The 13788-nt window shown below is 37.7% G+C and overlaps 1 protein-coding gene across 1 annotated transcript in view; it reads right to left on the reverse strand.

The window, feature by feature from the left end:
* Positions 1-13788, reverse strand: part of LOC134633885 (protocadherin-15-like) — a 230463-nt gene that overhangs the window by 80578 nt on the left and 136097 nt on the right. The window contains exons 22-26 of the mRNA XM_063483036.1: positions 13473-13658; positions 12097-12333; positions 8563-8679; positions 6357-6497; positions 4733-4845 (exon numbers count right to left, since the gene is read on the reverse strand). Coding sequence (XP_063339106.1) covers positions 4733-4845; positions 6357-6497; positions 8563-8679; positions 12097-12333; positions 13473-13658 — 794 coding nt within the window. The remainder of the gene's footprint in view (positions 1-4732; positions 4846-6356; positions 6498-8562; positions 8680-12096; positions 12334-13472; positions 13659-13788) is intronic.

Here is a 13788-nt window from a genome sequence, read left to right on the forward strand (position 1 = left end):
TTGTCCAGCAAATCAGTTGGCTATGATGTGAAAACTGCTCGGCACAGCCACATTATTGGTAACAGCAATGCCCCCCTCAGTGATGATGCTGACCAACTTTAGCCTAATAACGTTTTTTTGGCTGATGGTTACTTATAAAGCTAGTGGAGTTTTTATAAGTTTTTATGAGTTTAATAATGTACAAACATGATGCAGGTGAATATTTCTCTATTTGCATGTTTACTGAATGCATTTAACCCATCTGGAGCGCAGAACGGACAAACTTTGGACAAATTGCCCAAAATGCGTTGACAGAGACATTTCATGGATTTTGAGTCATTCTGCGCTCCAGATGGGTTAATTGCGTAAAAGATTTTAATCACGTTAATCGCGTTAATGTGTTACCGTTGACAGCCCTGATAGAAAATAAATAAAGATAGACAAGTTCCATATCAATATGGAACTTTTACATTTTAGGAAGCAAGTACAGAATAAATAACAGTTTTGGACTTTTACATTGTTTTCGGATGTTGTGTCACATAAACCGATGCCATTAAACTGATTCTTTTATATTTTTTGTCTTGTATTTATTAAGCCTAAACAGGACTCCACACCAAAAACAGGAAATTCACTGAAAGCTCCTTAATGCATGTTCAGTGCACTGATACTACAAGTCAAATTTTATGATCCCCTACAGTATAAGAATATAATTTGATGCACAGTGTTTTCTAAAAGTCTCAAATCAAAGATAACTGGACCAAATCAAACAAATACTCCAACATGTTGGGGGGGAAAAGAGGAAATTTCAACAAGTGACTTTTAACAGATGCCCTGTTTCAGCGCTACTCTCTTTTTCATTACAGGAATCAATATTACTAATTCAGACTCGGCCGTGGCTGGAAGCCGGTCTGCTGAAACCATGCGAAATCATTAAGCTGCATTAGCTAGCTCTCAAAATCACACTGGTACAATGGTAAGCTTTTATTCTATAAAGCTGGGATAATTAATTCAAAGCTGGTACAGTGTACACTGTGTGAATACGACAAGGAATTGCAACAACACACACGCACACACAATGCTGTCTTTTACACACACAAACACATTAAAATACTGTACATAGTAAACATGCACAGACACATTCAAAGACAGACTCATACAAAAGACAATACGTGCAAGAAGGGACTTTAATGTGCACGAACAACAATGTGTGGATGCATGAAAATACTGTGAACTGTGTGATGATTAACAAATACAGAAAAATACTAAAAAGTGCACGCTCACACAGACACGCGCACGCTCTTTTAGCTGGAAGCTATGTTACATATTCATAAATGCAGTATTATATGACATCTCTCTCTCTTGCCTCCAACCCTTTCCCCTAAAAATAGACAAGAGCTTTACTCTGCGTGAAAGACAAACCTTGACGTCTTGAAATGTGGTCTCTACAAGTAAGACGTGTGTCGGATTTGACACGTTAATGTTGCAATTACAATGTTCTGAAACATTTAGCTGTAAACTCGCGGTAGCCGGTGTTTGAATAAAGAGAGTTAAGAGCTTTGAAGTGAGTTTTAATGTCAATATAGATATACTTTTACAAAATCAGTATCAAAGGTTTGATTTTTTTTTTAAGTGCTGAATATTGAGGTGTCAGAGACAGCTGGTATGTCAGCCACTTGAAAAGTGAGTTGTATCGCTGCAACTGCCTACACATATTCTGCATAGAAAAATATGGATCGCTTTGAGATATGATAAAGGCAGAAGAAGAAACTAAAATGAAAAGAAAATCTGCAAGAGTGAATAAAAGAATAATACGAAGTATTACTACCCTTCGCACTGCCAAGCGTTAACAGAAAGTCCAGCGACGTGAAAATATTTGAAACACTTAGAAAAATATGATGTTTAAAAGCATCTTCTCCTGCAATTTTCACTTTTCCAGTCTGATGTCTTCGATATTGTGTCTGACAGCCAGCATAACAAAAGAGCAAATGGAAAGAGAGCAATTCATTCACTCTAACATCAATGAGGGGACAAACAGACATAGAAAGGGGCTGATAAAAACCAGGATAACGGAGAACAATTTTTATGAGGAATAGATAGAAAGAATGACAGATCAAAATAGAGGGAAAAAAAGGATAATAGGTAGACATTATGGGACAATACCACAGCCAATTACGGAAAAGAAAACCCGAGGTGACACCATGACCTCACAAAACGAGCACCGACTGAAAGAGTTGTGGTGATGACTTGAGAATGAGTGTGTATTTGTGTCTGCTGATGAGGTAAGGGTGTCGATCGCCCGGGTTCTGTTGAGTTTCGCTTGACAGAGTGAATGAAAAATTGCTGTCTTAAAAAATATATTTAGCCTTTGCTTCTTTTAAATCTCCTGTGCAGAGACATTTAAACTCACACTTTATTAGGTAGAACTTGCAGGTACAGGGGTTGGACCTCTGACTACCTTAATTCCTTGTGGCATATGTTCAACAAAGTTGGGAACATTCCTCAGAGATTTTGGTCCATGCTGAACTGACATCAACACGCAGTCTGTGGATATTCATCATGTGAATGTCCTGCTCCACCGCATCCCAAAGGTGCTCTACAGGATTGAGATCTGGTGACTGTGGAGGTCATTTAAATGCAATGAACTGCATTTGATTGACTGAGTAAATAGTTGTGTTAATGAGCAGCTGAACAGGTGCACTTAATAAAGTGGCCAGTTAGAGTATGTAGCTCTATAATCAAAGGAGATGGATTACACGCTTTATTGAGATAAAATTACATACTGTTGCTTTATGACTTGAATATGAATCAATATTTTGACACAATGTAATTTAAAAACAGTGTAAGGTTGATTCTTTTACAGACTCTTGTGGATGAGTTTTGTCCTTTAGCTGATGACAAAATTACTGTTATCAAACACATAACACTGCTCCTCAAAGATGAAACAGGCATGCTCTGTGGTAGTTAATTATAGTGTGTGGCTTAGTGTTGTTGCAAAACAGGTGAGTGTAAGCAGCTTTTGCAGAATTCATAGAAATACAAGTGTGGAAAGCTCACCTTTAGAGGTTGATGCTGATATGCATATTTGTTTTGGCAAGAGAAATTTTGCCAAATTTGTTCAAGTTATTGTGAAGAATTTCAGCACTGTAAAGCACATCACTTCACTTCTAATCAAAACTGAATTATAGCAGCAAACATCAATCATGCTGTTCAGATTTAGCACCTTCTGTGTTATTATGTGGCAGAACGTCTGAGTTGAGAAATCAGTTACCAGAAAAGTTTTCTGATGCTCTGCAATATTATTTTTCAGGATTATATCCCAATATACATATATATATATATATATATATATATATATATATACACATATACAGCGGTCCATGCTGAAATGTGGCTGAACCTTACTAAGTGCTTTGGATTTTAATCTGTCTTTAATTCAGTTCTCCACCTTATAGTTTTTCTTTCCTATATTCTAATCACCCGTTAAATTAATGCACTTCATTAATTTGCCAAACAAGAAACAAATTGTCCATCTTACTTGGGAGGCACAACAGAGTGCCATCCAGCATTTCTTATGTTTTTATTCAGTTAACTGTGAGAAACTGAGATGTGTGCCTGCCTCTTGTTCCACAGGAATACAACCTTTGCAATAATTCTCCTCCTGGAGGGAGGGAGTATGTAATTAGTTCTGTTTGTTTGTCTATCTGTCTGTTTGTTAGTAGTCTAGCATTCGCAGTATTCAAGATATCATTTTCAAATTTTGTGTGATGGTAGATGTGGCGGAGGTGTGGCTCAGCTGCAGAGGAGGGGTGGTGCAGTGAGCTCAAGGGGCAATGCCAGGTGTGTGGAATGTAACTACTGAGCTCTCCCTCTCTTCCTTTGGAAAAATATAGTGAAACTGGGGCTGAAAGAGGAGGGCATAGTGGAGTACATCTGGAAAGCTGCACGTGTGGGTGCCGAAACAAACAAAAACAAACTGACAAGACGTGTGTTCTCTCAATAAAGAGCAACAAACCTGGACAGTGGGTCCGTCTGTGGTCTTTTTTCACAGTAGACAACAGCAACAACTCAAGATCATTTAGGAGAAAACCAGGTCAAGGTCAACCACATGTGAAAAATCTGTAAATTACCCACAATTCTTTATGGATCGTCTTTAAACTACACAATAATTTGCTAGACTTTGGGGAACATGAATACCTAAAGGTTGGCTGAGCAGCTGATTTTGAACCTTCATTGTCAAGGTCAAAGCTGAGTTTAAAAAAAATGCATGCAGCCATATTGAGTAAATATACTGCGATTATTGCTTTGCAACAATTCCACTAATAAAAAACACCACTAGTACCTACTTGGCTCTGCTTGACTCGACTCAGTTTTTAGAGTTTTACATTAGGTGATAGTACCTGGTACCAGATACTTTTTTACCTACTCGTCTGGGGCTCCCAGTGATGCGATCTGAAAATGTGACGTGAACAGACGTCATGACTCATGTGATCAGCTCTCATGAAAATCAAAACAAAAATGTTTTTTTGAAACCTGGCAACAAGGGAAATGGCTGCACAAAAGCAACATCGCGGTCCTCAAGTCTGACAAAAGCCATACAAATCCAGCAGCAGGCCTTGATATCCTCCATTGTTTTGGTGTTGGTGTCACATACTAGTGACGCCATTTACCAGCCTGATGTCATCATATTGTATTGTAAGACAAAAAGGCTGATGTTTAATTTAAACAATGGTAATGTGTATGTATGTGCACATACCTGTATTCTTCCCGGGTGAAGACAGGGATAACAGAGGGCTGAAGGACTGTGATCTCTACCACAGTTGTATTCTTCTTTACAGGCTCACCATGATCGTACGCCACCACCACCAACTGTCAAACAAATATAGACAAAGCCAGAACATCACCACGCCATTGATACCCACGCCCCTGCGAGATGGCTGTCTGATGCCGCCGCCGCCGCTCTCATTTACGCTCGCTAAATGAGATGTAGCTAATGTGTGACAGCCCCGCAATAAACCAGAATAAATGTGTACTTTTCTCTTCCTGCACATGATTCAGATGGGATTTGAAGAACAGAGAGGGTGTGTGTCCCACTGGTGTGCTTGAGTTTTCCTGCCTCGGCTTTTATTCTTCATTTAATTGGGGGGCTAACTGCTGTTAACCAGACCCAAAGGATTCCTAATGAGGGCCAACCTTAAATATCAACACACTGAAATATTGTGTTTCCTTCGTCTCCTTTAGTCAGGTGAACGCTACAGCTCATGCATCCTGTTTAATATTCATACAGTAACTAGTGTTTTAAATAGGAAACCGCTACATGCATAAATAACTCTTTAGCAGTTGGGAACTTGCGACATGTGATAGTTAAGTGGCTTGCTGATTCTCATCACAACTTTCTTTTCCTTCCGGCTAAGGATTTCAGTTGGTTTCTTTGCACAATTGCTTATGCACGCTGAATAGCCCACCAAATTCTGTTTTTTTTTTTAATGCTGTGGTGTCTTTAGGCAAGCGAGTTGGGTAGTAATTAGCTACACATCATTTAAACCGTCTTTACTGTGTACGAGAACATTAGACAAGGTTTATCTCAGTTATAAACCAAATATTGTACTCAGTTTTGGACTGGTTCATTTTGTTTGAGTTATTGGAGCAAATAAGGTAGTATTAGTCCCTTGAGCGATATCTTCAGAGGATGCTGAATCCTTGTTGTGTTAATTAAAGCCCAATGAAAAGATGAAATTAGCAAGGCCCATTGAGGAATGCAGCTGGGAGAAGGTAGATTTGAAACTAATAAGCTGCTGCAGTATATACTTATGAGTCCCCTGTTCATAAGTATTACATGTAAGCAAATCAAATCTGAAATTAGTAATCTAATCATTCTGACTTATTTTGTATGATGTCGTTCCACGCCCCCACCTACTGAATACCAGAATCCAGACGATAAAGCAAAAAGAAGGTCACCAGGATAAATCTTCTCAAGTTATGATGTATTAAATAAAAACCGCTGTTATGTAAGATGATGCAATTAAACACTCACTACACAATGGTTACATTTAATGAAATATAGGCATTATTGAGTAGGACCGAGTGGGTCATGACTACACAAATGTAAAAACCAGGTTGCAAATTTCAAGGTTTTAACTACAAATACTGCAAGAGACTTGTAATGATGGGTTTGATGTAGCAGCATTTCTAAGTACAGTTACATCCATAATTTGAAGATGAAGATGCAATATTTGTAGTTTTGCCTCTATACAACACAGTGGATTTTAAATAAAACAATGAAGATGACTCAAGTGCAAAGTTGAATCATCTTCATTGTGTTTTACCCCAAAAAACGAAAGAAAAATTGATTTTTAAAAAAGAAGTCTGTGCACACTTACGCTGAACTTCATGTTCGGCTCCTCGTTCAGGTTCACTCTGGTAACCACACGTCCAGTCTGTTCTTCTACGCCAAATATACTGGCTGAGTATGGATACGCCTCCTGGTCCACCTTATAACGCACTAAACCTGCTGGAGTACCCTATGATGACAACAGAATAATACCCATTTAACTATTAAAATAAAAAATAAAAAACTTGAAGTAGATTCAACATAAAACTATAGGATGAAATGCCTCATGCATGGTTTCTGGAAAACCATTTCTTTTTTTCTAATATCTTCTGAACTGTAATTAAATAGTGTGGTGATGGCTGTGTAATGAGTTTTGCAGTATTTAATATCTAAAGCAATTAGCAGGGATCCAAATGTTAAGTCTCCATATAGAAATAATTGTGAGTGTTATAAGACATATCATTACTTTAAATAAATGCAGTTCAAATGGTCATGAATTAACCTCTTAACTGTTGCTGATAATGAGCAGCCATAAGTTACTATGACTGATTTGACACAAAATGTCAGGAAATACATACATTTACATTGTAATATCTACATATTTTAAGCAAATACTCCGTATTCTTTAATGAGCACAAGATTCAATGGTGAGGAAAAAAATAGCTGTGCCATTCTGAGGAGGAAAGATAAACACACCAACAAATTAGACCTCTGCGTTTAAACTTTTCCTTGAACTTTAAAAATACGCACTGACAATGTGATAAAACTGGTGCTTTTGCTAGTTTATTTTCAGGAATTGTAATATGTGACAGAAGCAGTTCATTTATATCTTCTTTAAAAAAAGACTTTTTCACTATAATCCTTACATATATTGTCTGTGGTTTTTACGCTTGATGTCATGGTCTGAGGAACAACATTTACAGCAACAAAAGTTGTTCCTTTGGCTAAAAGTCATACAGTATATCTGCCCTCTGTTTATTCTCAGGAGACGAAAGGTTCTTGCTACATGTCTTGCTTGTCATACAGACTTTATTCACTTTATCTCCCTTAAGGCTGTAAATCCACCAGCGAAAAAACAACAATGACAAGTCCGCTAAGGTCATATTTTCACCCTGAAACGCTGAAAGAGTAAGGGCAACGAGGGAAGTTAAAGAGAAACTCCAGCATGTAAGGTTCACAGCGTAAGACAAAATAGATATTTTTAATTATGTAAACAGTCATTTTTCAATCCAGCCATCAAAACGCTCTAAACTGAGTTCACTTTTGCAGAAGCACTGCTGTTGCGAGCAGTATTTCAGCAACTGTCTACATTGATGTAACACTTTCTTGCATAACAGCTCAGAGTGAGTCAGCAAAACCCGATGCTGATAAATTCTTGAAAGTATTTGTACTTTCGAGGTATACTTTAGATCTGGAGGGTATAAATGGAAATTACACAGAGATATATGAATATTATAGGCTCCAGCGCTCAAACAAGGTGCTATTTAGTACCTTTGTTGAGCACTGGGGAGGTCCTTTATAGCATATAGCCTGGACTTTATAATGTTGTTTTTTGACCCAAGAGAATTTCTCATGCTTAAATCTAAAGTGTGAACCAATTCAGCTGACACAGGAAGCAGCATGCGCAACAGTGAAAGGAAAGTGGTGCTTTAAAGAGGCTTATGTGACAACACTGCTGGTGTAGAAGATCCTGCATGAAGAAGGAGGAGGGAAAAATAAGCTCATGGCATCTTGAGCAGTAATGCAAAATAAAAGCACTCCCAGTGCTTTTTCATAAACACCTGTTTTGTGAATAAAATGCAAACGCATCAGTTGGTTTATTTTTGTTTCTAATATTTTTAAAAAAGTGATTTTCCCAGTGTCGCTGCATGATTCAATGAAGCCTTGTGAGGTATTCTCACATACTACGGATTATGTACGAGCATGTTATCACCTTATTAACCTACAGTTACATAAATCAGACTCACATAAAACAGCTAAACCTCATTTTACAACAACCAGAATAAAGCAGTCTACATAACAAGGATGCTCAGCATTAAATGTTCTCTTGAGATTTCACCTTGTGACACACTGAGGTATAAAAAAAAAAAATACTCCACTAGCGAAAGAAGTGAAAATGCGTTAAAAACACACCTACACACATATACACACACTGACTGAAGACAAGCACCATTATCTTGCATCATTCCAGTACACAATTTGAGGAGCAGGCTGTGAAACAGTTTGATTGAATAGCTGCATCTGATAATGCTCACCGCAGGGTCAGAGTCATTGGCCATCACTGTGGTTACGATGGTTCCCTTGACAGCATTAGGGGCAACCATGCCTCGGTACACTGACTGGCTGAATACTGGAGAAAAGTCATTCATGTCCTGGAGAGAGATTTAACACAAACACAGAGACGGTACAGCATTAGCATTTTTAAAATACACTGCACCAAACTGCTTTTTGTTTCCTTGAAGTTCCTGAAACGTTGAAAATGTTAATAACAGCAAATTACTGTAGCAGTTTCGTTATAGGTTTGGGAATATATGTATATACATATATATATATGAAAAGTAGTGCATATAATCTATTGCTTATGCTGAGTTTATTTTATTTCTTTGGCTTGAATTCCAATTTATCTCTGAATAGAACAAATGCTGTAGTGAGTAGAATAAATGGGGTGTTCATGAAAACCTGTGGGGCTTTAATCACAGCAGGCGTCAGCAGTACTAGAAAACATCAGCAAGGGTGAAAGTGAGGACACCACAAAACAATTGTGCTTTTAATTTTCCATTGGCTGGTTAAATGATGGATTTTAAAACTTTATTTCACAGTTGTCAAACTCAAAAAACTAAACAAAACAAAAACACACTATGTAAACTAAATGTTGTTTAAAGCACAGAAACTGTCAGCTTATTTCTCCATCATTTTAAAGTTTCTGATATCAGAACCTAAAGTCCATAGATTCATATGCTAATCTCTGGTATGATCACTGAGTGTCAGAGACAACAGGATCAGAAATAGTAAACTCCATCCTTTGTCTAGCAGCACCACAGGAAAGAAAAACAAAGCAGGAAGACAATGTGCTGTTTTAGCTGTGTAAAATGAAGATGCTGTGATGCTTTGATGCATTTCCTTGATTATAAATATGGCATCTACTACTCTAATAGTAGCCATGCTCTGAACAGAAGTTCAAGGTCAAGCAATCAAATAGACTAGCATGTAGAAGTTTAAGATGAAATTGAATGTAGTGGATGTACATCTGTTGTTGTGTATAGTCATCTATACTGTGAACTATGTATGAATGTATGAAAGACAAGGTTTTACCACATACTGCATATAAGAGACTGACGTAGTCGAGGCTAAAGGCAGGAGGTCAGTACTGTTGAAGACCAAATGTACAGTTTTGCTCTTTGACACTTTGCTCAAATTCCAGAAATTTCATAGTAGATGTAACATCGGGTGAAATGATTGTACACTATACATCAGCAACGACAAGAACAGGGTGCACAAGTTTGAACTTATTTTTGGATTTTCTCTAATTCACACAGGGTCAAAAGTATACATATAGGCTTGCATTTATATATATGTGCCTACCAATGTTTGGTTAAATGTCCCTTTGCAAATTGCTTTTGGTAGTCATCAACAACCTTTTGGCATGACTCTGTCTAGATACTTGATCACTCTTCATGTTATAATTCATTCAAATTGGTTGGTTTCCTGGCACAGATATGGCTTTTAAGAACAGTCCACAAATTTTCAAGAGGGTTGAGGTTGGACCTTTGTGTCTAGTTACATGTTCGCCTGCTTTATCCAAAAACCAGTTCTGAAGTGTGTTTGGGATCACTGTCCTGCTGGAACACCCAACTGTCCAAGTTTCAACTGTCATCTGTTTTGTAATAGGGACTTCTTTCTAATTCGTCACTTTGTTTGTCCATGGTGATGTAAAACTTGTTTCACTGTGGACGATCACACTGGTGTTTCCAGCAGTTTTCAGATCACTGTAGGCTTGAGCATTATATACCTCTGCATAGAGTAGTATGCAATCATGATCACTAGCAAGAGGTTAATAGGCCTGGACCTTGTCTAGTCAAAAGTTATTGTAAAACCTTCAGCACACTTCTGTATATTTCCTCACCGATTCATTCAAATAATTCAATTCAGGTGTTCCACTCACTTCCATGGCCAAAGGTGTATAAAATCAAGAAATCACACCGTAGAAAATCACACTTCTTCATCTGCCAAACTGACGAATGTGCCTGGGTTCAGTTGTTGCCAAGTGAAAAGTTTGGTGGAGGGGGGATTATGGTGTTGGTTTGTTTTTCAGGAGTTGAGCTCGGGCCCTTAGTTCCAGTCAAATTAACTCTCAATGCTTCAATATTAAATGCATGCATTTTGGACAATTTCATGCTCCTAACTTTGTGGGAACAGTTTGGGAACCTCAACCCAACAGAACGCTTTTAGGATAATTTACAGCAGAGACTGTGAAACAGGCCTTCTCGTCCAACATCAGTGTCAAACCTTGGAAATACCTTGGAAGAATGGTCAAAAATTCCCATAAATACATTCCTAAACAATGTGGAAAGCCTTCCCAGAAGAGTTGATGCTATTATAGTTGCAAAGGATGCGCCAACATTATATTAAAGCTTATGAATTAAAATATGTGATGTCACCAAGTTTATATGCATGTGATGGCAGACGAGTGAAAACCTTTGGCAAAACAATATATTTGAGCCTATATGTATACTGTTTTACATTGAGTGTATCCACCCACAGCAGTCCACCATGTGCTTCTTCTGGTATATGGCAGCACCACTTGTTTCATCACCAATTGGTTTGTGAACCCCTGTTTTGTATGCTTGTGAGCATCACTGTGTTGTTTTTTGGAGCCAGAAGGGACCGTATTTAGATGAGAGGGTGGAATGCTAAGTTATCTGCTAACACTAGCAAAGGTGATTAGCAAGATGCATCCATAGACTTTATGGGTGCATTGCACAGACACAGATACCTGCTAATAAGAGCCTAAAAATAAAATACCCAGATTTTACTCACCAAAACTGGAGGACAGACTTCTTGGGAGGTCTGTTAGTATAATAATTAATCACACAGTAAACCATATTATTTGTCAAATATTTACATTAAAAATGGTTCAAAAGCCACCAATACTTTAGTTATTTGAGCTAGTAGGTACTGGCACCCATCTATCAATCAAAGCAGCCTTGCCCCAATAAATGTAAGACTTAATATGATTTAAACCGATGGGTTTAAAAAAAATCCTCCCACATATTTGATTTAAAAGGGAGAACCAGCTATGGGGACCTACAGTATAGTTCTCTTTTGGAGCGAGTGTGAAATGGTCATTCAAAAAATGCAGTTTTTGGTGCTTTTTTCAGCCCAAAAGGTTGCCGCTTGGACTCTCCACCAAACAGATGTTGCAACAATCTTTTCTAGTGCTGCCAATGCCACTTGGATGGTAAGTTAGCAGTTATGTCCACCAATTTGTACTTGCCATTTTACAATGTAGACTACACTGTATTTTCACACGCTGGTTCTAAAATGCTTTTTTGGTCTTTTTTATTTTTCTGAGTGAAAATGCTTTGCTTGCCTCTTCCATACTCCATTTTCATTCATTATTCATTTATTAACCCCCCAAAAAGCATAATGGTCTTTCAATACCTGCTACATCACAATGCCAGTTTACTTTTCTTCAAACTAAAGACACTTTACTAAAAGAGCAGCAAATTTCACCCATCTTTCTGTCCACACAGAGAAACTAGCTTGTAGACACATACCCACGCACTCACCATTATTCTGACTGTAACAGAGGCTAGTCCAGGAGGCATGTTTCCCTTTGTGTCCAGGGCCTCTACAGTGAAAGTGTATGTGGGCTCTGACTCAGCCAAAGCCTCGAAGTCCAGAACCTTGAGAACTGAAAGCTCGCCTGTTCTGGAGTCGATGTGGAACAGCTGAGTGATCTGCTTGTCCGAGCCTTCGGTTCTGATTCGGTAAGTAAGGTTGGAGTTGAGGTCAGCGTCTATCGCCTACAGAGAAAATGGAAAGAAGAGCAATATCACTGCAATGTGAATTTCTAATACTTGTCAGAAGGACAAGAATCCACATATACCTGCTCGTAACACACTATAATAGTTTAATTAGATCTGTGTTGTTGTCAGAAATGCCTGTGGTAGTAACCTTTAAATTACAGCTGGTGGTCCATACCTTATGTAATAATTTTAAAGTGTAGCTGTGCAGCTTTATCTCACATTCTGCTGCAGTGTGCAGCGTGTCTGCAAGTGTTATCAAATTATCAATGCTCTATCACTGCATGCAGCATAAATATAATTTTCAATAAATTGTGCACAAATAACTTTAAATTAGTCCCATAGACTGACGTCATTAGGAATTTTTAAGATAAAGGGATTTATTAAGAACATTAAACACATGTTGGCTTGATCTGTATATAAAATAAATGCAAACCAGCTGTTTTAATTTGTGTCTTTGCTAAGGACCGCTAAGATTTGATAAAAATAAAAAGTTCTTCTAAACCTCTACAGTGCTACCGAGATTTAAATGATAACACTAATACTGAGAGCACAAGAAAAAGTGACGTTTTAATTAAGAAACATATAAACATATAAGCTGTGATTGCTCTCAGAAATACACTGAAAACAAACAGAAAAAAACAATTGTTCTGGGAAATTATCATTGGTTAGATCAATGGCTGGTAGGGCAATACAAACAATTAACACACACATATAAACAGCATAAGCAATATAGAACAGTTCCTTTAGGAATCCATTTGTTTAAAGACTTGTGAGCAACACTGAGTTGGATCTTCTTCAGATAAAAAATACATGCCAGAGTTATCTGCTGAAGAAATTACATTTTATAATGCAGGTCGTTTTCTCAAAAAAAAAAAAAAACCCTTTCTTTGCTGCACTGTTTATCTGCTGATTCAGATATAACTGTATTAATCTAAAACCAACCAGAGATGATTTATTTGTCATGGTCTAGTTTCAGTAAGTTTTTGTTTGCAACAAAGCCTTATATAGAACTTTTTCACTTCTTTACCAAAAATTTAGATATAAAAGTTCCAATGAACTACTGATTTTTTTCTTTTTGTTTGATTCGCTAAACGCCTAAGCTACAAACCTACCTGTTCCACTTTACAAACACTTACCTTTAATTGTAATATAACAGTGCCCTTTGGGCTGTTCTCCGGTAGATTGACATTGTAAGTTTGTTGGGTGAATGTTGGGCTGTTGTCGTCTACATCCAGAACGGTGACATGAAGTGTTAATCTGGATCGCCGTGGATTCTCTGCACCATCCCAGGCTTCAACCGTGAGATAGTAATGGCCTTTAACCTTAAGGAGAACATAGATTCAAAATTTAGCATTAACAAAGCTACAAACAAGAATTACTTTCTCACAGCTTTCTTCCACCAACCACCCAAATTACAGTTTGCATTCATGTCAACCAGATTTTAATTCTGAG

The sequence above is a fragment of the Pelmatolapia mariae genome, linkage group LG8, assembly GCF_036321145.2.
Source record: "Pelmatolapia mariae isolate MD_Pm_ZW linkage group LG8, Pm_UMD_F_2, whole genome shotgun sequence".
Classification (NCBI taxonomy): domain Eukaryota; kingdom Metazoa; phylum Chordata; class Actinopteri; order Cichliformes; family Cichlidae; genus Pelmatolapia; species Pelmatolapia mariae.